The sequence below is a fragment of the Oncorhynchus tshawytscha genome, linkage group LG07 (genome assembly GCF_018296145.1).
Source record: "Oncorhynchus tshawytscha isolate Ot180627B linkage group LG07, Otsh_v2.0, whole genome shotgun sequence".
NCBI classification, from domain to species: Eukaryota; Metazoa; Chordata; class Actinopteri; order Salmoniformes; family Salmonidae; genus Oncorhynchus; species Oncorhynchus tshawytscha.
The window spans coordinates 10,168,985-10,194,354 of record NC_056435.1 but is presented as its reverse complement, the minus strand read 5'-3'; the positions used below and the strand labels follow the sequence as shown (position 1 = coordinate 10,194,354).

General features: G+C 44.1%; 1 protein-coding gene across 2 annotated transcripts in view; it reads right to left on the bottom strand.

The window, feature by feature from the left end:
• Window positions 1–23,805, bottom strand: part of LOC112253779 (signal transducer and activator of transcription 1-alpha/beta) — a 48,705-nt gene extending 24,900 nt beyond the window's left edge. For both annotated transcript variants that reach the window (XM_024425762.2, XM_042324083.1), the window contains exons 1-19: window positions 23,656–23,805; window positions 19,947–20,074; window positions 19,571–19,715; window positions 19,237–19,332; window positions 18,991–19,077; window positions 18,776–18,854; window positions 18,585–18,676; window positions 16,692–16,843; window positions 16,411–16,569; window positions 16,175–16,267; window positions 16,010–16,069; window positions 15,802–15,913; window positions 15,317–15,358; window positions 15,093–15,176; window positions 14,878–14,976; window positions 14,537–14,734; window positions 14,080–14,171; window positions 13,740–13,879; window positions 8,928–9,116 (exon numbers count right to left, since the gene is read on the bottom strand). In XM_024425762.2, the coding sequence (XP_024281530.1) occupies window positions 8,928–9,116; window positions 13,740–13,879; window positions 14,080–14,171; window positions 14,537–14,734; window positions 14,878–14,976; window positions 15,093–15,176; window positions 15,317–15,358; window positions 15,802–15,913; window positions 16,010–16,069; window positions 16,175–16,267; window positions 16,411–16,569; window positions 16,692–16,843; window positions 18,585–18,676; window positions 18,776–18,854; window positions 18,991–19,077; window positions 19,237–19,332; window positions 19,571–19,715; window positions 19,947–20,074 (2,047 nt within the window). In that variant the 5' untranslated portion in view covers window positions 23,656–23,805. The remainder of the gene's footprint in view (window positions 1–8,927; window positions 9,117–13,739; window positions 13,880–14,079; window positions 14,172–14,536; window positions 14,735–14,877; window positions 14,977–15,092; window positions 15,177–15,316; window positions 15,359–15,801; window positions 15,914–16,009; window positions 16,070–16,174; window positions 16,268–16,410; window positions 16,570–16,691; window positions 16,844–18,584; window positions 18,677–18,775; window positions 18,855–18,990; window positions 19,078–19,236; window positions 19,333–19,570; window positions 19,716–19,946; window positions 20,075–23,655) is intronic.
• Window positions 23,806–25,370: the final 1,565 nt, after the last annotated feature.

The window sequence follows — 25,370 nt, the reverse complement described above, 5'->3', positions numbered from 1 at the left end:
CAGTAGATCTAGATGGCCTGTCAGGATATAATAGAGACAGCATATCTAGCTGGTCTGTCATAATATAATAGAGACAGTAGATCTAGCTGGTCTGTCATATTATAATAGAGACAGTAGATCTAGCTGGTCTGTCATATTATAATAGAGACAGTAGATCTAGATGGTCTGTCATAATATAATAGAGACAGTAGATCTAGCTGGTCTGTCATAATATAATAGAGACAGTAGATCTAGCAGTAGATCTAGCTTATAATATAATAGAGACAGTAGATCTAGCTGGTCTGTCATATTATAATAGAGACAGTAGATCTAGCTGGTCTGTCATATTATAATAGAGACAGTAGATCTAGCTGGTCTGTCATATTATAATAGAGACAGTAGATTTAGCTGGTCTGTCATAATATAATAGAGACAGTAGATCTAGCTGGTCTGTCATAATATAATAGAGACAGTAGATCTAGCTGGTCTGTCATATATAAGAGACAGTAGAGCTGGTCTGTCATATTATAATCTAGATCTGGTCTGTCATATTATAATAGAGACAGTAGATCTAGCTGGTCTGTCATATTATAATAGAGACAGTAGATCTAGCTGGTCTGTCAAATTATAATAGAGACAGTAGACCTAGCTGGTCTGTCAAATTATAATAGAGACAGTAGATCTTGCTGGTTTGTCATAATATAAAAGAGACAGCATATCTAGCTGGTCTGTCATATTATTATTGAGACAGTAGATCTAGCTGGTCTGTCATATTGTTATAGAGACAGTAGATCTAGCTGGTCTGTCATAATATAATAGAGACAGTAGATCTAGCTGGTCTGTCATATTATAATAGAGACAGTAGATCTAGATGGCCTGTCAGGATATAATAGAGACAGCATATCTAGCTGGTCTGTCATATTATTTTTGAGACAGTAGATCTAGCTGGTCTGTCATATTATAATAGATACAGTAGATCTAGATGGTCTGTCATAATATAATAGAGACAGTAGATCTAGCTGGTCTGTCATATTATAATAGAGACAGTAGATCTAGCTGGTCTGTCATATTATAATAGAGACAGTAGATCTAGCTGGTCTGTCAAATTATAATAGAGACAGTAGATCAAGCTGGTCTGTCATAATATAATAGAGCCAGTATATCTAGCTGGTCTGTCATAGTATAATAGAGACAGTAGATCTAGCTGGTCTGTCATAATATAATAGAGACAGTAGATCTAGCTGGTCTGTCATAATTATAATAGAGACAGTAGATCTAGCTGGTCTGTCATAATATAATAGAGACAGTAGATCTACATAATAGATCTAGATCTGGTCTGTCATAATATAATAGAGACAGTAGATCTAGCTGGTCTGTCATATTATAATAGAGACAGTAGATCTAGCTGGTCTGTCATATTATAATAGAGACAGTAGATCTAGCTGGTCTGTCATAATATAATAGAGACAGTAGATCTAGCTGGTCTGTCATATTATAATAGAGACAGTAGATCTAGCTGGTCTGTCATATTATAATAGAGACAGTAGATCTAGCTGGTCTGTCATATTATAATAGAGACAGTAGATCTAGCTGGTCTGTCATATTATAATAGAGACAGTAGATCTAGCTGGTCTGTCATATTATAATAGAGACAGTAGATCTAGCTGGTTTGTCATAATATAAAGAGACAGTATATCTAGCTGGTCTGTCATATTATTATAGAGACAGTAGATCTAGCTGGTCTGTCATATTATAATAGAGACAGTAGATCTAGCTGGTCTGTCATATAATAGAGACAGTAGATCTAGCTGGTCTGTATATAGAGACAGTAGATCTAGCTGGTCTGTCATAATATAGAGACAGTAGATCTAGCTGGTCTGTCTAGATCTAGCTGGTCTGTCAATTATAATAGAGACAGTAGATCTAGCTGGTCTGTCATATTATAATAGAGACAGTAGATCTAGCTGGTCTGTCATATATAATAGAGACAGTAGATCTAGCTGGTCTGTCATAATATAATAGAGACAGTAGATCTAGCTGGTCTGTCATAATATAATAGAGACAGTAGATCTAGCTGGTCTGTCATAATATAATAGAGACAGTAGATCTAGCTGGTCTGTCATAATATAATAGAGACAGTAGATCTAGCTGGTCTGTCATAATATAATAGAGACAGTAGATCTAGCTGGTCTGTCATAATATAATAGAGACAGTAGATCTAGCTGGTCTGTCATATTATAATAGAGACAGTAGATCTAGCTGGTCTGTCATATTATAATAGAGACAGTAGATCTAGCTTGTCTGTCATATTATAATAGAGACAGTGGATTTAGCTGGTCTGTCATAATAAAATAGAGACAGGAGATCTAGCTGGTCTGTCATATTATAATAGAGACAGTAGATCTAGCTGGTCTGTCATATTATAATAGAGACAGTAGATCTAGCTGGTCTGTCATATTATAATAGAGACAGTAGATCTAGCTGGTCTGTCATATATAATAGAGACAGTAGACCTAGCTGGTCTGTCATATAATAGAGACAGTAGATCTAGCTGGTCTGTCATAATATAATAGAGACAGTAGATCTAGCTGGTCTGTCATAATATAATCAGTAGATCTAGCTGGTCTGTCATAATTATAATAGAGACAGTAGATCTAGCTGGTCTGTCATAGAGACAGTAGATCTAGCTGGTCTGTAATAGAGACAGTAGATCTAGCTGGTCTGTCATATTATAATAGAGACAGTAGATCTAGCTGGTCTGTAGATCTAGCTGGTCTGTCATATTATAATAGAGACAGTAGATCTAGCTGGTCTGTCATATTATAATAGAGACAGTAGATCTAGCTGGTCTGTCATAATATAATAGAGACAGTAGATCTAGCTGGTCTGTCTAATAGAGACTGGTCTAGCTGGTCTGTATATTATAATAGAGACAGTAGATCTAGCTGGTCTGTCATATTATAATAGAGACAGTAGATCTAGCTGGTCTGTCATATTATAATAGAGACAGTAGATCTAGCTGGTCTGTCATAATATAGCTGGTCTGTCATAATATAATAGAGACAGTAGATCTAGCTGGTCTGTCATAATATAATAGAGACAGTAGATCTAGCTGGTCTGTCTAGATCTAGCTGGTCTGTCATAATATAAGAGACAGTAGATCTAGAGACAGTAGATCTAGCTGGTCTGTCATAATATAATAGAGACAGTAGATCTAGTCTAGAGGTCTGTCATAATATAATAGAGACAGTAGATCTAGCTGGTCTGTCATATATAATAGAGACAGTAGATCTAGCTGGTCTGTCATAATATAATAGAGACAGTAGATCTAGCTGGTCTGTCATAATATAATAGAGACAGTAGATCTAGCTGGTCTGTCATAATATAATAGAGACAGTAGATCTAGCTGGTCTGTCATATTATAATAGAGACAGTAGATCTAGCTGGTCTGTCATAATATAATAGAGACAGTAGATCTAGCTGGTCTGTCATAATATAATAGAGACAGTAGATCTAGCTGGTCTGTCATATTATAATAGAGACAGTAGATCTAGCTGGTCTGTCATATTATAATAGAGACAGTAGATCTAGCTGGTCTGTCATATTATAATAGAGACAGTAGATCTAGCTGGTCTGTCATAATAGAGACAGTAGATCTAGCTGAGTCTGTCATTATAATAGAGACAGTAGATCTAGCTGGTCTGTCATATTATAATAGAGACAGTAGATCTAGCTGGTCTGTCATAATATAATAGAGACAGTAGATCTAGCTGGTCTGTCATATTATTATAGAGACAGTAGATCTAGGTCTGGTCTGTCATATTATAATAGAGACAGTAGATCTAGCTGGTCTGTCATAATATAATAGAGACAGTAGATCTAGCTGGTCTGTCATATATAATAGAGACAGTAGATCTAGCTGGTCTGTCATAATTATAATAGAGACAGTAGATCTAGCTGGTCTGTCAGAATATAATAGAGACAGTAGATCTAGCTGGTCTGTCATAATATAATAGCGACAGTAGATCTAGCTGGTCTGTCATATTATTATTGAGACAGTCGATCTAGCTGGTCTGTCATATTATAATAGATACAGTAGATCTAGATGGTCTGTCATAATATAATAGAGACATTAGATCTACCTGGTCTGTCATAATACAATAGAGACAGTAGATCTAGCTGGTCTGTCATATTATAATAGAGACAGTGGATTTAGCTTGTCTGTCATATTATAATAGAGACAGTGGATTTAGCTGGTCTGTCATAATAAAATAGAGACAGGAGATCTAGCTGGTCTGTCATATTATAATAGAGACAGTGGATTTAGCTGGTCTGGAACCACGAACTTACAAAAAAACAATAAACGAAACCGAAACAGCCTATCTGGTGCAAACTAACAACGAGTACACATAGGACACTAAGGACAATCACCCACGACACCCTCAAAGAATATGGCTGCCTAAATATGGTTCCCAATCAGAGACAACGATAAGCATCTGCCTCTGATTGAGAACCACTCCAGACAGCCATAGACTTTGCTAGACAACCCACTAAGCTACAATCCCAATACCACCACCAAAACCCCAAGACAAACACACCACAATTACAAAAACCCCATGCCACACCCTGGCCTGACCAAATACATAAAGATGAACACAAAATACTTTGACCAGGGCGTGACAGAACCCCCCTAAGGTGCGGACTCCCGAACGCACCTCAAAACAATAGGGAGGGTCCGGGTGGGCGTCTGTCCATGGTGGCGGCTCGGGCGCGGGACGTGGACCCCACTCATTTAATGTCTTAGTCCCCTCTCCCTTCGTCCCTGGATAGTCCACCCTCGCCGCCGACCATGGCCTAGTAGTCCTCACCCAGAACCCCACTGGACTGAGGAGCAGATCGGGACTGAAGGACAGCTCGGGACTGAGGCAGCTCGGGACTGAGGGGAAGCTCGGGAGTGAGAGAAAGCTCAGGAGTGAGAGGAAGCTCAGGAGTGAGAGGAAGCTCAGGAGTGAGAGGAAGCTCAGGAGTGAGAGGAAGCTCAGGCAGGTTGATGGATCTACCAGATCCTGGCTGGCTGGTGGTTCCGGCAGATCCTGGCTGACTGGCACTTCTGGCGGATCCTGGCTGACTGGTGGGTCCTGGGAGACTGGCGGATCCTGGCTGACTGGCGGATCCTGGCTGACTGGCGGATCCTGGCAGACTGGCGGATCCTGGCAGACTGGCGGATCCTGGCAGACTGGCGGATCCTGGCAGACTGGCGGATCTAACTGATCCTGGCAGACTGGCGGATCCTGGCCGACTGGCAGATCCTGGCCGACTGGCAGATCCTGGCCGACTGGCAGATCCTGGCCGACTGGCAGATCCCGGCCGACTGGCAGATCCTGGCTGACTGGCAGATCCTGGCCGACTGGCAGATCCTGGCCGACTGGCAGTTCTGGCGGATCCTGGCAGACTGGCGGATCCTGGCAGACTGGCGGATCCTGGCAGACTAGCGGATCCTGGCTGACTGGCGGATCCTGGTTGACTGGCACTTCTGGCGGATCCTGAAAGACTGGCGGATCCTGGCTGACTGGCGGATCATGGACTGGCGGATCCTGGCTGACTGGCGGATCCTGGCTGACTGGCGGATCCTGGCTGACTGGCGGATCCTGGCAGACTGGCGGATCCTGGCTGAATGGCGGATCTAACTGATCCTGGCAGACTGGCGGATCCTGGCCGACTGGCAGATCCTGGCCGACTGGCAGATCCTGGCCGACTGGCAGATCCTGGCCGACTGGCAGATCCTGGCCGACTGGCAGATCCTGGCCGACTGGCAGATCCTGGCCGACTGGCAGATCCTGGCCGACTGGCAGTTCTGGCGGATCCTGGCAGACTGGCGGATCCTGGCAGAGCGGATCCTGGCTGACTGGCGGATCCTGGTTGACTGGCACTTCTGGCGGATCCTGAAAGACTGGCGGATCCTGGCTGACTGGCGGATCATGGACTGGCGGATCCTGGCTGACTGGCGGATCCTGGCTGACTGGCGGATCCTGGCCGACTGGCAGTTCTGGCAGATCCCGGCTGACTGGCGGATCTGGAAGAGTCTGGTTGACTGGCAGATCTGGAAGAGTCTGGTTGACTGGCAGATCTGGAAGAGTCTGGTTGACTGGCAGATCTGGAAGGGTCTGGTTGACTGGCAGATCTGGAAGAGTCTGGTTGACTGGCAGATCTGGAAGAGTCTGGCTGACTGGCAGATCTGGAAGAGACTGGCTGACTGGCAGATCTGGCGGCGCTGGGCAGACTGGTGGCGCTGGGCAGACTGGCGACGCTGGGCAGACTGACGGCGCTGGGCAGACTGACGGCGCTGGGCAGACTGGTGATGCTGGGCAGACTGGTGGCGCTGGGCAGACTGGCGACGCTGGGCAGACTGGCGATGCTGGGCAGACTGACGGCGCTGGGCAGACTGGTGATGCTGGGCAGACTGGCGGTGCTGGGCAGACTGGCGATGCTGGGCAGACTGGCGATGCTGGGCAGACTGGCGATGCTGGGCAGACTGGCGATGCTGGGCAGACTGGCGATGCTGGGCAGACTGATGGCGCTGGGCAGACTGGCGATGCTGGGCAGACGGGGGGCACTGGCGGCGCTGGGCAGACTGGCGGCACTAGCTGCTCCATATAGGCTGACAGCTCTGGCGGCTTCTTACAGACTGACCGCTCTGGCGGCTCCGTGCTGACTGGCAGCTCCTTGCAGACTGGCAGCTCCTTGCAGACTGGCAGCTCCTTACAGACTGACAGCTCCGTGCAGACTGACAGCTCCGTGCAGACTGACAGCTCCGTGCAGACTGGCTGCTCCATGCAGACTGGCTGCTCCATGCAGACTGACAGCTCTGGCTGCTTCATGCAGACTGACAGCTCTGGCTGCTCCATGTAGACTGGCTGCTTCATGCAGACTGGCAGCTCGGGCTGCTTCATGTAGACTGACAGCTCTGGCTGCTCCATGCGGACTGACAGCTCTGGCTGCTCCATGTAGACTGACTGCTTCATGCAGACTGGCAGCTCGGGCTGCTTCATGTAGACTGACAGCTCTGGCTCCTCCATGCAGACTGACAGCTCTGACTGCTCCATGCAGACTGACAGCTCTGGCTGCTTCATGCAGACTGGCAGCTCTGGCTGCTCTATGTAGACTGGCTGCTTCATGCAGACTGGCAGCTCGGGCTGCTTCATGTAGACTGACAGCTCTGGCTGCTCCATGCGGACTGACAGCTCTGGCTGCTCCATGCAGACTGACAGCTCTGGCTGCTCCATGCGGACTGACAGCTCTGGCTGCTCCATGCGGACTGACAGCTCTGGCTGCTCCATGTAGACTGGCTGCTTCATGCAGACTGGCGGCTCGGGCTGCTTCATGTAGACTGACAGCTCTGGCTGCTCCATGTAGACTGGCTGCTTCATGCAGACTGGCAGCTCGGGCTGCTTCATGTAGACTGACAGCTCTGGCTGCTCCATGCAGACTGACAGCTCTGACTGCTCCATGCAGACTGACAGCTCTGACTGCTCCATGCAGACTGACAGCTCTGGCTGCTTCATGCAGACTGGCAGCTCTGGCTGCTTCATGCAGACTGGCAGCTCTGGCTGCGCTGAACAGGCGGGAGACTCCTGCAGCGCTGTGTCGGAGGAAGGCTCTGGCTGCGCTAAACAGGCGGAAGACTCCGGCAGCGCTGGAGAGGAGGAAGGCTCTGGCTGCGCTGAACAGGCGGGAGGCTCCGGCAGCGCTGTAGAGGAGAAAGGCTCTGGCTGCGCTGAACAGGCGGGAGGCTCCGGCAGCGCTGTAGAGGAGGAAAGCTCTGGCTGCGTTAAACAGGCGGGAGACTCCAGCAGCGCAGGAGAGGAGAAAAGCGCTGGCTGCGCTGAACAGGCGAGGCACACTGTAGGCCTGATGCGTGGTGCTGGCACTGGTATGCCGTGCATGCTATGCCAAGCCCACACCTTTCTCTCTACTCTGTCCAATACATCCTCCACACTCTCAGACTCAGCACTCTGCTTCGCCGACAGCTCCAATTCCATCCATGGCTCTGCCCAGGGTCCTTGTCCGTCAAGGATCTCCTCCCAAGTCCATTTATCCAAAGAGTGCAGCCTCTCCCAATGCTGCTGCTGCCTCTGTTGCTTCTCCTGCTGCTGCCTCTGCTCCTGCTGCTGCCTTTGCTGCTGCTGCTGTTGCTCCTGCTGCACCTGTCGCTTCTCCTGCTGCTGCTGTTGCTGCTGCCTCTGTTTACCACGCCGCTTGGTCCTTGGTTGGTGGGTGATTCTGTAACGGTTTTCTAGTGGTGATGAAAGAGAGTCGGACCAAACTGCAGCGTGTCGATTGCGATCCATGTTTAATATAACAAAGAACCACGAACTTACAAAAAAACAATAAACGAAACCGAAACAGCCTATCTGGTGCAAACTAACAACGAGTACACATAGGACACTAAGGACAATCACCCACGACACCCTCAAAGAATATGGCTGCCTAAATATGGTTCCCAATCAGAGACAACGATAAGCATCTGCCTCTGATTGAGAACCACTCCAGACAGCCATAGACTTTGCTAGACAACCCACTAAGCTACAATCCCAATACCACCACCAAAACCCCAAGACAAACACACCACAATTACAAAAACCCCATGCCACACCCTGGCCTGACCAAATACATAAAGATGAACACAAAATACTTTGACCAGGGCGTGACACAGACACCTAAGTATTTGTAGTTGTCCACGTATTCTAAGTCAGAGCCGTCCAGAGTAGTGATGTTGGACAGGCGGGTAGGTGCAGGTAGCGATCGGTTGAAGAGCATGCATTTAGTTTTACTTGTATTTAAGAGCAATTGGAGGCCACGGAAGGAGAGTTGTATGGCATTGAAGCTTGCCTGGAGGGTTGTTAACACAGTGTCCAAAGAAAAAAGATTAAAGGTTGCTGGCTGCTTACCCTCTGAGGCCCTGGTATAGAACTTTCCGAAGGCCTCGTCTTTAGGGATGTCTGGGTAGAGGAAGCAGAGTGGGTTCTCTGGGATGTTCCCAGCTGCCATCACTTTGTAGTTACGGATGATTTCAGGTAGAGAGATGACAGACAGCTTCTTCTTGGTATAAGGCTCCACAGCATGGAATACAGGCTTATCTGTGGAACATGGGTGACAGGTACAGTTGAAGTCGGAAGTTTACATACACCTTAGCCAAATACATTTAAACTCAGTTTCATAATTCCTGACATTTAATCCTCGTTAAAATGACCTGTCTTAGGTCAGTTAGGATCACCACTTTATTTTAAGAATGTGAAATGTCAGAATAATAGTACAGAGATTTATTTCAGCATTAATTTCTTTCATCACATTCCCAGTGGGTAAGAAGTTTACATACACTCAATTAGTATTTGGTTCTTGGTAAATGTATTTGGTAATTGTTTAACTTGGGTCAAATGTTGTTTTGGGTAGCCTTCCACAATCTTCCCACAATAAGTTGAATTTTGTCCCATTCCTCCTGACAGAGCTGGTGTAACTTAGTGAGGTTTGTAGGCCTCCTTGCTCGCACACGCTTTTTCAGTTCTGCCCACAAATTTTCTATAGTATTGAGGTCAGGGCTTTGTGATGGCCAGTCCAATATCTTGACTTTGTTGTCCTTAAGCCATTTTGCCATAACGTTGGACGTATGCTTGGGGTCATTGTCCAGTTGGAAGACCCATTTACCACCAAGCTTTAACTTCCTAACTGATGTCTTGAGATGTTGCTTCCAATATATCCACATAATATTCCTCCCTCATGATGCCATCTATCTTGTGAAGTGCACCAGTCCCTCCTGCAGCAAAGCACCCCACAACATGATGCTGACATCCCCATGCTTCATGGTTGGGATGGTGTTTTTTGGCTAACCCGGTTTCCTCCAAGCATAACAATGTTCATTATGGCCAAACTGTTCTATTTTTGTTTCATCAGACCAGACAACATTTCTCCAAAAAGTACGATCTTTTTCCCCAGGTGCAGTTACAAACCACAGTCTAGCTTTTTTACCCAGGTGCAGTTACAAACCATAGTCTAGCTTTTTTATGGCGGTTATGGAGCAGTGGCTTCTTCCTTGCCGAGCGGCCTTTCTGGTCATACCGAAATAGGAATCGTTTTACTGTGGATATAGATACTTTTTGTACCCGTTTCCTCCAGCATCTTCACAAGGTCCTTTGCTGTTGTTCTGGGATTGATTTGCACCTTCCGCACCAAAGTACGTTCATTTCTAGGAGACAGAACGCATCTCCTTCCTGAGCGGTATCAGGCTGCTTGGTCCCATGGTGTTTATACTTGCATACTATTGTTTGTACAGATGAATGTGGTACCTTCAGGCATTTGGAAATTGCTCCCAAGGATGAACCAGACTTGGAGGTCTACAATTTTTTGGTTGTAGACCAAGGTCTTGGCTGATTTCTTTTGATTTTCCCATGACGTCAAGCAAAGAGGCACTGAGTTTGAAGGTAGGCCTTGAAATATATCCACAGGTACGCCACCAATTGACTCAAATGATGTCAATTAGCCTATCAGAAGCTTCTAAAGACATGACATCATTGTCTGGAATTTTCCAAGCTGTTTAAAGGCACAGTCAACTTAGTGTATGTAAACTTCTGACCCACTGGAATTGTGATAGTGAATTATAAGTCAAATACTCTGTCTAAACAATTATTGGAAAAATTACTTGTGTCATGCACAAAGTAGATGTCTTAACCGACTTGCCAAAACTACAGTTTGTTAACAAGAAATGTGTGGAGTAGTTGAAAAACGAGTTTGACTCCAACCTAACAAGCTGACGACACCGCTCGCGTCGCGTGCGCTACATTTAGAGATCTATATTATTCAATTATTGAACCCACACTGCTCGCACGCGCCAACAAGCATTTGCATTGCCAAGGGATAAAATAGAAGTCAGTTCTATTTTTGACACAGATCGTGCTGCAAGTCCTGCCTCTCCCATCTCCTCATTGGTTTATAGAAGCAGGTACCCACGTGCCATCTCCTCATTGGTTATACCCACGTGGGTGACTGAAAGATGAATGAGTTCAGTGGCGGTAATGCACCTAATTTATGAAAGTTGCCAATCACAATATAAAGTCAAGAGAAGAAAAATCCTGGAAGGAGGAGAGATGACTAGAAACGATTCGGTTGACTGTTTTATGTGTGGATTCATTGGCGGAGTAGAGGACCTTGTGCATTTCAGGTAAAATAACAACTCAATGTTTATATCCTCTGGACAAATTAGCTAGCAACAGCAAGCCAGCTAAATAGGACAAATTAGCTAGCAAGTGCAAGCTAACTAGCTAAATTGCCATAAATGTTTAATGCTTCTCGACCTGTCCCCAAATTAACATAATTGGTTCAGAGTTTGTTTTGATATTTTAACCTGCGTGTCGTGATCGCTTTTGGTGTGGTGGGACAAAATACATTTATGCACGATGGCGCAGCCGGTTTGGGTTCCGTGTAAGTGTATGTAAACTTCAACTCTATATCTGGCGACAGGTTTAGCATTCATCTTTGCATTCTAACAGAAAGTAGGCTGGCCCTCTGACATCGCATTGGTCAAAACATTGCATTCTGTTAATTTATAAAGCCCCTTTGCAAAAAAAAAACTGTATTTACCTAACATTGTTACTAACATATAGAAGTATGAGTTACCATACTCCGTCACAGGGATGGTTAACTCTTGAAATTCCTTCTGTCACTACAGATTAAGGATTAAACGGCTTTTAGTTGATTTGCACCTCATTTATAGAACCATTTTGAGAATAATCTACAGTTGGATGCATTGGTGGTCAGATGACACGGATGCTACACTACAGGACTGTTTTGCAAGCACAGACTGGAATACGTTCCGGGATTCATCCGCATCGAGCTAAAGGCTAGAGCTGCCGCTTTCAAGGAGTGGGACACTAATCCAGACGCTTAGAAGAAATCCTGCTATGCCCTCAGACAAACCATCAAACAAGCAAAGCGTCAATACAGGATTAAGATTGAATAATACTTCACCGGCTCTGACGCTCGTCGGATGTGTCAGGGCTTGAAAACTATTACGGACTACAAGGGGAAACCTAGACGCGAGCTGACCAGTGACGGGAGCCTACCAGACGAGCTAAATGCCTTTTATGCTCGCTTCAAGGCAAGCAACACTGAAGCATGCACGAGAGCACCAGCTGTTCTGGATGACTGTGTGATAATGCTCTCGATAGCCGATGTGAGCAAGACCTTTAAACAGGTCAACATTCACAAGGCCGCAGGGCCAGACGGATTACCAGGACATGTACTCAAAGCATGCACGGACCAACTGGCAAGTATTTTCAACATGTTTCAAGCAGATCACCATAGTCCCAGGGAAGCAAAGGTAACATGCCTAAATGATTACCGCCCCATAGCACTCACGTCGGTAGCCATGAAGTTCTTTGAAAGGCTGGTCATTGCTCACATCAATAGTATCCTCCCAGATACCCTAGACCCACTCTAATTTGCATACTGCCCACGACTGCGTGGCCAAACACGACTCCAACACCATCATTACGTTTGCTGACGAATCAACAGTGGTAGGCCTGACCACCAACAATGAGACAGCCTATAGGAAGGAGTTCAGAGAACTGGCAGTGTGGTGCCAGGACAACAACCTCTCCCTCAATGTGAGCAAGACAAAGGAGCTGATCATGGACTACAGGAAAAGGCGGGCCGACCACACCCCCATTAACATCAACAGGGCTGTCGGGGAGCAGGTCAAGAGCGTCAAGTTCCTTGGTGTCCACATCACCAACAAGCTATCAAGGTCCAAACACACGAAGACAGTCGTGAAGAGGGCAAGACAAAACCTTTTCCCCCTCAGGAGACTGAAAAGATTTGGCATGGGTCCCCAGATCCTCAAAGTTCTACAGCTGCACCATCGAGAGCATCCTGACCACTTGCATCACCGCCTGGTATGGCAACTGCTCGGCATCTGACCTTAAGGCACTACAGAGGGTAGTGAGTACGGCCCAGAACATCACAGGCCAAGCTTCCTGCCATCCAGACCCATTATAATAAGCGGTGTCAGAGGAAAGCCCAAAAAATTGTCAGAGACTCCAGTCACTCAAGTCATAGACTGATTACTCTGCTACCGCACGGCAAGCAGTAACAGATAGCCAAGTCTAGGACCAAAAGGCTCCTTAACATCTTCTACCCCCAAGCCATAAGACTGATGAACAATTAATCAAATGGCCACCCCACTATTACATTTGTTTTGTACACTGCTGCTACTTGCTGTTTATTCTCTAAGCATAGTCACTTCACCCCTACCTACATGTACAAATTACCTCTAACCTGTACCCCCGCACACTGACTCGGCACCGGTACCCCCTGTATATAGCTGCGTTATTGTTATGTTATTGAGTTACTTTTTATTATTTTTTACTTTCGTTTATAAGGTAAATATTTTCTTAACTCTTCTAGAACTGCACTGTTGGCTAAGGGCTTGTAAGTAAGCATTTCAGGGTAAGGTCTACACTTGTTGTATTTGACGCATGTGACAAATCAAGTTTGATTTGGTCCCTTTTGGGCAATTCAGTTTGTTGGTTGAGGACCTCTTTATTGAGAATTTAGTGTAGTGTTTTCCTATACTCCCATGCTGCCTTCTGGATTCCACCCAGTAATCCACTCTGCTAGAATAAACGAAAATAAACAAACACAGATTGAAATATAACACCTTTAATTGTAAATGGCTACAGTGTGTGTCCGTGCGCATGTGTGCTACTCACCGTATAGGTCGTGTTCCACCCAAGTGAATGTGATGGCTCCGTCTCTGCTACTCTCACTGAAGCGCAGAAGGAACGTGCCTGGACACTTCCCAGTCAGCATGGTCTTTGCCCTCTCCTTACTCACAAAGCCCAGGATGCAACTGTAGTGGGAGGGAACAAGCAACATTTCTTTATTACTTACATTACTGTATTTGTTTTAGTAGACAGGGACAATGCACATTGTTCATCATGGCTTTCAATGTGCCAGATGTAGCCATTCAGCTAATATGTCATCCCTAAAAGAGCACTAGTTATTTGCTTTTGTAATTGTCAATCCCAAAAAGAGTAAAGAATAACTCACCCATCATTCCACAGGGACAGCAGATGTTTCTTGATGAGGTCAAGGATGTCTTCGATCCACTGACAGAAGGGAAACCTCTTCTCACTGAGGCTCTGTAGTTGACACAAGGGAGCACTTACTCGATGTCCTCCTCATATATAGATATCTTTGTGAACTGTAAATATTTTAAACAAAGTACAACTTATAAAAGGATTTATATAGCATACATAAAGGCTTCACAAATCATCTTCAAGTGTATGTCATACTCTATAAATGGTGTATAAACATACATAGGACATTATGTCACATTTGGCAAGACACCCTACAGTGGGAGTTGTTTTTTCCCCCTTTAAAGAGCATTATATACACTTATAGATGATTTGTGAAGCATTTATGTTTGCTACAGTATATAAATCCTATCAGTTGTACTTTGTTTAAATTGGGATCAAATATTCTGTTTACTCTAATCCTAACCTACCTTGACAGCACCGAACATGGTCCAGGAGATAAGGCCCTCAGGATTCCTCTGTGCTTTCTGGCCCAGTAGTTTGTCAGCCAGCATGCCTAGCTGCTCATCATTGAGCCCCCTCTTGGTGACAGAGGAAAACTGCCAGCTCAGCACCTCAGATAGCTGACCCCAGGACACTGCCGGAGGGTTCAGGAAGAACTCCAGGTCCTGTTCCAACAAATCAATCATATTTATTTAAAAACTCATTTTTAAATCAAATGTTGTCATAAAGTGTTTAACAGTAAAGCCAGCAAAACACCTTCAAGGCAAGGAAAAACTCCCAGGAGGAAGGAACCTTGAGAGAAGACTACCTGGGGCTCGCTGGTCAGCATGTTGTACCACAGGATGGAGGCCCAGCCACTGGGCAGCTGGTTGCAGTTGGAGATGACCACGATGGGTAGGGAGATGGTCTAAAAAGGACCAAAGGCCAGACTAAATCAAAGGCAAATTAAATAAGGCCAGAGCGCTGTTGGACCTCATAAAAATGGGAGTGTAGGCCTGAATCTCTATATTTCAGATCACTTACCCCTAGTTTGATTTCCAGACCTGACTGGCGGAGTTCCGACTCAAAGCAGATGCAGTGCAGCTCCTCTGTCACAATGAGAGGCCCCTGGAATAACATGGTCAGAAACATAATCCGCACCAGAATGTATTGAATACTCATCATGAAATTCACAAATACTGTACAGATTACATGGTCATTATAGCCCATTAAGCCCAATCAGAAACCAGCTCTCTTAGGTCTGTTACCTCTTTCTTTCCTCTTCCAGTCACTCTCTGCTCTTGCAGTTTCTGTGTCGAGATCAAAGAATAAACTGTAAAGCAGGGATCATCAACTACTGTAGATTCAGCTGCAGGCCGATATTTTCTTGAGAGGATGGTCAGGGTGCCGGAACATAATTACAAATCATTTGTTGACTACAAACTATTTTACTATAACACAATCATATCAAACCTTGCTTACATTTGTATACGGTCACATATATTTATTTAATATGCGTGGGAATACTTTGGAACAGATTTCCAAAATTAAAATCACTTGGAGCCGATTTGCTGGTGTTTTTACAGTAAAAAAGAAAAATACACCTTGACCGCCACTTGACCTCCAAATAAAATGACCGTCAGTTGGGGAACCCTGCTGTAAAGAGTGATGACAGTGCAGGTCCAAATGGACAAATGGGACAAGTCATTCAGACGTAGTGCCCTGTATGCCATTTGAAATGGTGCTAGCTTACCAAGTAGCGAAACTCTGCAGCCAAGCTTCCATTTGACTCCTCCATAGTCATAACTTTTGTGTTGGTACCCAATATGTTAAACTTACGAAACCCTTTCTTTTCTGTAACGTCCCTGGAGAGAAAAGAAAACGTGCATTCCCCCTTTAGTTATGTCTTCACATAGAAAATTCAAGAGCAGGACAAAATAACACCACACTCCTTTACTTACTTGTCAAACAAAGCTTTCACTTTGAGTTGATAGTTGAATTCCGGGAGCTTCACAAGAAATCTAGAGAGGAAATACAAATCAAAACTTAACCAGGTCTGGACAGATCCATAGGAACTACAGATGGGAGGAACTACAGACGGGAGGTGCTGTTGTGTTTGTGCTTACCTGAGCTTGACAGTGAACAACATCTTTGTCTGCAGCACCAGAGGTCTCTGTGGATGTGTGGGCATGCAGGGCTGTCTCTCTACTACCAAGGAACTAAGACACACCACAGAGACACAAGGAATTTTGAGGTGATATACTGTATAGAGGCGCATATATATACAATTTAAATGATCAAAAACGGCAGCAAAAAACAGAGTGGGTGTTTAACTTCGGAATACAAGTGTGGTGTCACTCACTGTTCTAGGAGGTTCCGGAACAGTGCCAAGGCCCGCCCCTCCAGGAAGCCTTTCTGCTGTTTGATTGGGTCGTTGTCGTATGTGTACTTCTGCTCTAGTTCCTGGAGCTCCTTCAGCTGCTGCCTCACCTGCTGCAGGCTTTCTGCCACCGCTGTGAACCTACAGGGGAAGAAGATGATGAAGCAGAATAAGAACAATACTTTATTTTGTTGGGTTCCTAAATTCATATTTTTGCCTTGATCAGACAAGAGATGCCCAAAAGAATGAACTAGTCTCCTCACCAGTTCTGCAGTTGGTCCAGACATGCGTTGGGTGGTCCTCCAATACAGGAGCTCTGCTGCCTCTTCTTCCACTCAGGCAGCTCCTCTGAGATCAAGTCTGACTGGACCGCCTCGGCCACGTTGAGCACCTCCGCCAACTGGCCAACCACTTCCTGTGGAGGCAGACAACATACGTATAGTTATTATTTACTCTATAACCGTCATCTACTCTTCAATATGAGCATGCTGGTTATAACTAGGTAATACACTCTTAGTCATTCAGACAGACCATGATATATGGTATTCTTAGCGGTGCTTGATGCATGATTATTCATGCTTTTTGTCATTGCATTTTTTTTATTCACAGTACAATGTCATGGTAAAATGACATTGCACTGTTTAACGTCATCATGGCTAGAGGTCGACTGATAATGATTTTTTCAACGCCGATACCGATTATTGGAGGATCAAAAAAAGATACAGATTTTTTTTTTTTTTAAATCGGTCGATTTTTATATTTATGTAATAATGACAATTACAACAATACTGAATGAACGATGAACACTTTTATTTTAACCTAATATAACACAAAATCTATTTAGTTTCAAATAAATAATGAAACATGTTCAATTTGGTTTCAATAATGCAAAAACAGTGTTGGAGAAGAAAGTAAAAGTGCAATATGTGCCATGTAAAAAAAGCTAACGTTTAAGTTCCTTGCTCAGAACATAAGAAAGCTGGTGGTTCCTTATAACATGAGTCTTCAATATTCCCAGTTAAGAAGTTTAAGGTTGTAGCTATCGGAATTATGACACGTCGACTATTTCTCTCTATATCATTTGTATTTCATATACCTTTGACTATTGGATGTTCTAATAGGCGCTTAAGTATGGCCAACCTAATCTCGGGAGTTGATAGGCTTGAAGTCATAAACAGCGCTGTGCTTCAAGCATTGCTAAGAGCTGCTGGCAAACGCAGTAAAGTGCTGTTTGAATGAATGCTTACGAGCCTGCTGTTGCCTACCACCGCTCAGTCAGACTGCTCTATCAAATCATAGACACACAGAAATACGAGCCTTTGGTCATTAATATTGTCAAATCCGGAAACAATCATTTCGAAAACAAAAAAACGTTTATTATTTCAGTGAAATACGGAACCGTTCCGTATTTTATCAAATGGATGGCAACTCTAAGTCTAAATATTGCTGTTAAATTGCACAACCTTCAATGTTATGTCATAATTATGTAAAATTCTGACAAATTAATTATGGTCTTTGTTAGGAAGAAATGCTAAGGCCAAAACTGTTGCCTGTGCCATGACTCTGCTTGCACTGAACGCAAGAGAAGTGAAACAATTTCCTTAGTTAAAATAAATGCATGTTAGCAGGCAGTATTAACAAAATATGCAGGTTTAAATATATACTTCTGTGTATTGATTTTAATGAAGGCATTGATGTTTATGGTTAGGTACATTTGTGCAACGATTGTGCATTTCTCACAGATGTGCTTTTGTTAAATCACCCGTTTGGCAAAGTTGAAGTAGGCTGTGATTCGAAGATAAATTAATAGGCACGGCTTTGATTATACGCAACGCAGGACAAGCTAGTTAACCTGGTAATAATCATAAACCATGTGTAGTTAACTAGTGATTATGTGAAGATTGATAAACTTCTCATAAACTAATGCTAGCTAGCAACTTACCTTGGCTCCTTGTAGCCACAAGGTCCTTTTGATGCTGCACTCGCGAAACAGGTGGTCAGCCTGCCACGCAATCTCCTCGTGGATTGCAATGGAATCGGCCATAATCGGCACCCAAAAGGCCAATTGTTATGAACAATTAATTAGGGCCGATTTCAAGTTGCCTTGCCGATTAATCGGTCGACCTCTAATCGTGACCCATCATGACCCCTCTTACCACTCTCTTGAACTTGAGCTTGAAACACATCTCTACAATCTGCAGCTTCTCGTGTTCCAGCTGTTTGGGTGTCAGCCCGTTCATTTCATGTTCTAAAGTGGGAGAAGGAAAAACATTCACTTACTGACTAAACCTGAAACACAGACCTGTAAATAAATGATCTATTACAGATTGAGAATAAAACACCTCACCTCTGTTCTTAAGAGTATTTTCCTTAAAGTCATACTCGTCTTGAAGGTATTCCAGAGACTTTATATTCTGATCCGCTTCCTAGCAAGTGAGATAAACAAGTTGGATCAGGTAGATGGCAAACCTGACATGCATGAACATGTACTGCAAATCACTGATGGAACTGTTCCACCAGGAAACAATCAACATCTAGTATATGATGGAAATGATAACTCACCTGAACCTTGTTTTTCATGTCTTTGACTTTGTTGTCCAGCGTTTGCTTCTCCAGAACCATGCTGGTTTGTGTGTTTTCTCTGTCGGTCTGAAGAGGAAAATACTGTTCATTTAACTGCACAGTTAAAGCATGTAAACACTCCAACATACAGATATGTATCTACAATATCTGACAGCACGGATAGAGAAAGACGTGTGGTGATTTTATTAATTACAATGTATGTCAATACAAGTTCATGCAGGGCACCTCTATGCTTTTGGCAGCAGCCAGAATCCTCCGCTCCTCCTTCAGGTTTCTGGAGATGATCATGGCCAAGTGAACGGGGTCCTGCTGAAAGCAGTCCTGGAAAAGTGGGTACTTTTTTACTACAAACTCAAAAAACATTTACTGACACTGGGGTCATAAATTCCACATCAACAACTCATTCAAAATCAATCTATTTCAGGAGTTAAAAGGGGAAATTAGCAACATAATGTATAACTTTTAATGAATCATTCCTGTAACATACAAGCAATAAAGTATGGAAGGCCATTGGCAGTAAGGTCTGTCCTGAAAAGATGTAACTGAGATAGTACTACACCTGGAGGTTTCCCTTGAACTTGCGGATGTTGTGTTGTCGCAGGAGGTCTTTCTCCAGGGCGAAGCGGCTGTGTTGGTCATCAAGATGGGCTAAGAGATCGTTGAAGCGGACAGTGGCCAGGGATTTGTCAACAGCCACATTATCCCTATGGATTGGATCATTGACATACTGTATATCAATCTCAGAACAGCAACATTATTTCTACATAGATATGGATTCACAGGGGAATTAAGATTGGATGAACGAGATGAAATACAATAAAATACAGATATAATTGAAAAGGGTAGAGTACAGGAGAATGCCAGTCAAATAAATGGATATACAAAGATCTATTCTAACAGCAGCCTCCCTGCAGTCTTCATCCCTGCTTGCTTACCAGTCGATGCTCTCAATCCACTTGCTGAGGTACTGTCTGATGTCCATGGGGAAGGAGTCATCATAGAGCTGGTGGACCTGCTCCTGGTATTTAGACTCCAGTAGTTTCAGCTGGCACCACTGGGCCATCTAGAACAATGAGCAATAACAGTAAACTTATTACGAAAAAGTATGTCTATGATAGAAACAGGAACCTGACTACAACATGAATAATAATTCACCTTTATATGCCTGGCATGCATCAGCTTGTTGTCCTCCCTTCCCCATGACCTCAATCTCAACACAATACTTGTGACAGATTTTCATTTAATTTATAATCTGCATAAAACAATATGAGCATTTCCTCTCAGGGGATGTGTTTCCAGCAAACTGTCTGTTTGCGGATAAAAGGCGCAAAAATCCCTTTTGCTGTTAAATTCTCATGTACCGAATGAAAAATACAAATTAAATGGGGTTCCATCGCATTTTCAACTCTACTGATGGTTTTGTCACAAAACCTGTCGCGTTAGCTTTACATTGCAAATGTGCCCACTGGTCTTGGCCCAAGCGTTCTAGCCAACAGCTTGCAGATACAGTGCGGGTAGGCAACCAACATTATGAGATCAAATCAAATTTTATTTGTCACATACACATGGTTAGCAGATGTTAATGCGAGTGTAGCGAAATGCTTGTGCTTCTAGTTCCGACAATGCAGTAATAACGAACAAGTAATCTAACTAACAATTCCAAAAAAACTACTGTCTTATAACACAGTGTAAGGGGATAAAGAATATGTACATAAGGATATATGAATGAGTGATGGTACAGAGCAGCATAGGCAAGATACAGTAGATGATATCGAGTACAGTATATACATATGAGATAAGTATGTAAACCAAGTGGCATAGTTAAAGTGGCTAGTGATACATGTATTACATAAGGATGCAGTCGATGATAGAGTACAGTATCAACGTATGCATATGAGATGAATAATGTAGGGTAAGTAACATTATATAAGGTAGCATTGTTTAAAGTGGCTAGTGATATATTTACATCATTTCCCATCAATTCCCATGATTAAAGTGGCTGGAGTAGAGTCAGTGTCATTGACAGTGTGTTGGCAGTAGCCACTCAATGTTAGTGGTGGCTGTTTAACAGTCTGATGGCCTTGAGATAGAAGCTGTTTTTCAGTCTCTCGGTCCCAGCTTTGATGCACCTGTACTGACCTCGCCTTCTGGATGACAGCGGGGTGAACAGGCAGTGGCTCGGGTGGTTGATGTCCTTGATGATCTTTATGGCCTTCCTGTAGCATCGGGTGGTGTAGGTGTCCTGGAGGGCAGGTAGTTTGCCCCGGTGATGTGTTGTGCAGACCTCACTACCCTCTGGAGAGCCTTACGGTTGAGGGCGGTGCAGTTGCCATACCAGGCGGTGATACAGCCCGCCAGGATGCTCTCGATTGTGCATCTGTAGAAGTTTGTGAGTGCTTTTGGTGACAAGCCGAATTTCTTCAGCCTCCTGAGGTTGAAGAGGCGCTGCTGCGCCTTCCTCACGATGCTGTCTGTGTGAGTGGACCAATTCAGTTTGTCTGTGATGTGTATGCCGAGGAACTTAAAACTTGCTACCCTCTCCACTACTGTTCCATCGATGTGGATGGGGGTGTTCCGTCTGCTGTTTCCTGAAGTCCACAATCATCTCCTTAGTTTTGTTGACGTTGAGTGTGAGGTTATTTTCCTGACACCACACTCCGAGGGCCCTCACCTCCTCCCTGTAGGCCGTCTCGTCGTTGTTGGTAATCAAGCCTACCACTGTTGTGTCGTCCGCAAACTTGATGATTGAGTTGGAGGCGTGCATGGCCACGCAGTCGTGGGTGAACAGGGAGTACAGGAGAGGGCTCAGAACGCACCCTTGTGGGGCCCCAGTGTTGAGGATCAGCGGGGAGGAGATGTTGTTGCCTACCCTCACCACCTGGGGGCGGCCCGTCAGGAAGTCCAGTACCCAGTTGCACAGGGCGGGGTCGAGACCCAGGGTCTCGAGCTTGATGGAGCTTGGAGGGTACTATGGTGTTGAATGCCGAGCTGTAGTCGATGAACAGCATTCTCACATAGGTATTCCTCTTGTCCAGATGGGTTAGGGCAGTGTGCAGTGTGGTTGAGATTGCATCGTCTGTGGACCTATTTGGGCGGTAAGCAAATTGGAGTGGGTCAAGGGTGTCAGGTAGGGTGGAGGTGATGTGGTCCTTGACTAGTCTCTCAAAGCACTTCATGATGACGGATGTGAGTGCTACGGGGCGGCAGTCGTTTAGCTCAGTTACCTTAGCTTTCTTGGGAACAGGAACAATGGTGGCCCTCTTGAAGCATGTGGGAACAGCAGACTGGTATAGGGATTGATTGAATATGTCCGTAAACACACCGGCCAGCTGGTCTGCGCATGCTCTGAGGGCGCGGCTGGGGATGCCGTCTGGGCCTGCAGCCTTGCGAGGGTTAACACGTTTAAATGTCTTACTCACTTCGGCTGCAGTGAAGGAGAGACCGCATGTTTCCGTTGCAGGCCGTGTCAGTGGCACTGTATTGTCCTCAAAGCGGGCAAAAAAGTTATTTAGTCTGCCTGGGAGCAAGACATCCTGGTCCGTGACTGGGCTGGGTTTCTTCCTGTAGTCCGTGATTGACTGTAGACCCTGCCTCTTGTGTCTGAGCCGTTGAATTGAGATTCTACTTTGTCTCTGTACTGGCGCTTAGCTTGTTTGATAGCCTTGCGGAGGGAATAGCTGCACTGTTTGTATTCAGTCATGTTACCAGACACCTTGCCCTGATTAAAAGCAGTGGTTCGCGCCTTCAGTTTCACACGAATGCTGCCATCAATCCACGGTTTCTGGTTAGGGAATGTTTTAATCGTTGCTATGGGAACGACATCTTCAACGCACGTTCTAATGAACTCGCACACCGTATCAGCGTATTCGTCAATGTTGTTGTCTGACGCAATACGAAACATCTCCCAGTCCACGTGATGGAAACAGTCTTGGAGTGTGGAGTCAGCTTGGTCGGACCAGCGTTGGACAGACCTCAGCGTGGGAGCTTCTTGTTTTAGTTTCTGTCTGTAGGCAGGGATCAACAAAATGGAGTCGTGGTCAGCTTTTCCGAAAGGGGGGCGGGGCAGGGCCTTATATGCGTCGCGGAAGTTAGAGTAACAATGATCCAGGGTCTTTCCACTTTTGTTATGGATAAGAGCGATTTTGTTTTATTTGTCAAACAGCAGCCATGGCATCGATCATCATGTCACCAGAATAAGACTCTCGATATTCTTAGGAAAGGAGCGTCAAGTTTATCACCTTACAAAATCAGACCCTCATCCTAATGTATTTATTTTGCCAAATAAACTGTATGCTCTCCCGAGTCGTAGTGGGAGGAGCACACAACATATCATGATGTGACAACAAATGTACTTCGATATGATGGTTATTAACTATACCAATAGCCTATTTGCCCATAAAGACGATTTCTCGCATAATTAATTTTAATCACAAAAAAAGATCCCACCATGTCTAAAAAAACAAATTGTCTGTCGGCATTTATAAAATGTTAAAAGCATTTCATGTTTCCATAGCGCGGTCATTACTTGTTTCATGCGTCGGGTAATTAATATGCATGAAGTTTAAAGTGAATTTCCTTCTCCATTTGTGGGATGTTGGTATAAAGGCTGTAACACCAACTGTTTAAAAAAATGGATTGCCTTACCTTTGATGAGGGAATAAATCACAGAGAACAGTCTTCTCTGTTAAAATGTACGGTCAGTAGGCTACACAAATCGCAAACACAACAGTCTCGAAGTGCGGAAATAAGTATTTCCTCAGGAATTCCCCAGGTGTTATGCAGCATCCCCATACTTGCCGGAACTAGGAAATGTGTTTAACTACAACTTCCGAGTTTCCACCTTCCGGCTAGCACTTGAACAGTTTTGCCACCATTTTTATGCTAGTGCATCCATGCGTATTAAACTATTATAATGACAATTATAATGACAGCTGTGATGGAATTTTCGGGACAATTTTATAAATCCCGACAGATATTTTTTTTCGATCGCATGGTGGGATCGTCTGTGTCAGTAAAATTAATGATGCGATAAATGTCGGTGGAAACGCCTTTATGCGCAAATATTGATATATTAACCATCATATTAAAGTAAACTTGGAGACCGAGGTAAAAACAGTTTCAGGTTGGATACTCGACGGATATTCGTCTATAACCTTCCTTACATCCACAAACAGCAGTTAGGGACCATCAACATAGTGACAAATCAAAGTTTTCAAATTTCAATAGCTATTTAACCATTACTCCTAAAACTTTCAAAACTGGTTCTAGCTAACCCGATGGCATAGACACACTGGCATAGACACACATTGCACACATTACTTTTTTGTTGATTTACATCTCGCACTAGTTTAAAATTATTTATTTACATTTTTCTTCAAAACTTTCTACTTTTAATCTCGGACAAAACAAAGATGCTTGTTCTAGGTCCCAAGAAACAAAGAGATCTTCTATTGAATCTGACAATTAATCTTGATGGTTGTACAGTCGTCTCAAATAAAACTGTGAAGGACCTCGGTGTTACTCTGGACCCTGATCTCTCTTTTGACAAACATTATTATTTGACCATGCTGGACATTTATGAACATTTGAACATCTTGGCCATGTTCTGTTATAATCTCCACCCGACACAGCCAGAAGAGGACTGGCCATCCCTCATAGCCTGGTTCCTCTATAGGTTTCTTCCTAGGTTTTGGCCTTTCTAAGGAGTTTTTCCTAGCCACTGTGCTTCTACACCTGCATTGCTTGCTGTTTGGGGTTTTAGGCTGGGTTTCAGTACAACACTTTGAGATAACAGCTGATGTACGAAGGGCTATATAAATACATTTGATTAGATTTTTGGATTTCAAAATCTCAGCAGGGTAGCCAAGTGGTTAGAGCATTGGACTAGTAACTGGAAGGTTGCAAGTTCAAACCCCTGAGCTGACAAGGTACAAATCTGTCATTCTGCCCCTAAACAGGCAGTTAACCCACTGTTCCTAGGCTGTCATTGAAAATAAGAATTTGTTCTTAACTGACTTGCCTAGTTAAATAAAGGTAAAATTAAAAAATATGACCTACTGAACTCAAATAAGGTTCAGAATGTCCACTGACTACACTTTTATATTGCACACCCTTTAGTTTGTCCATTTTCATCTCACACATTTAACATGAATTTTTCTAAATTGAAAATTTCAATAGCTCCTTGGTCATGTGACCTAATGACTTCAAACAAGATTCCGAATGTCCACTGACTACCCTTCTATTATTGCATACCCTTTAGTTTGTCCATTTTCATCTTACAAGATTTTACATACATTTTTCAAAATGTAAAATTTCAATAGCTCCTTGGTCATGTGACCTACTGACCTCAAACAAGGTTC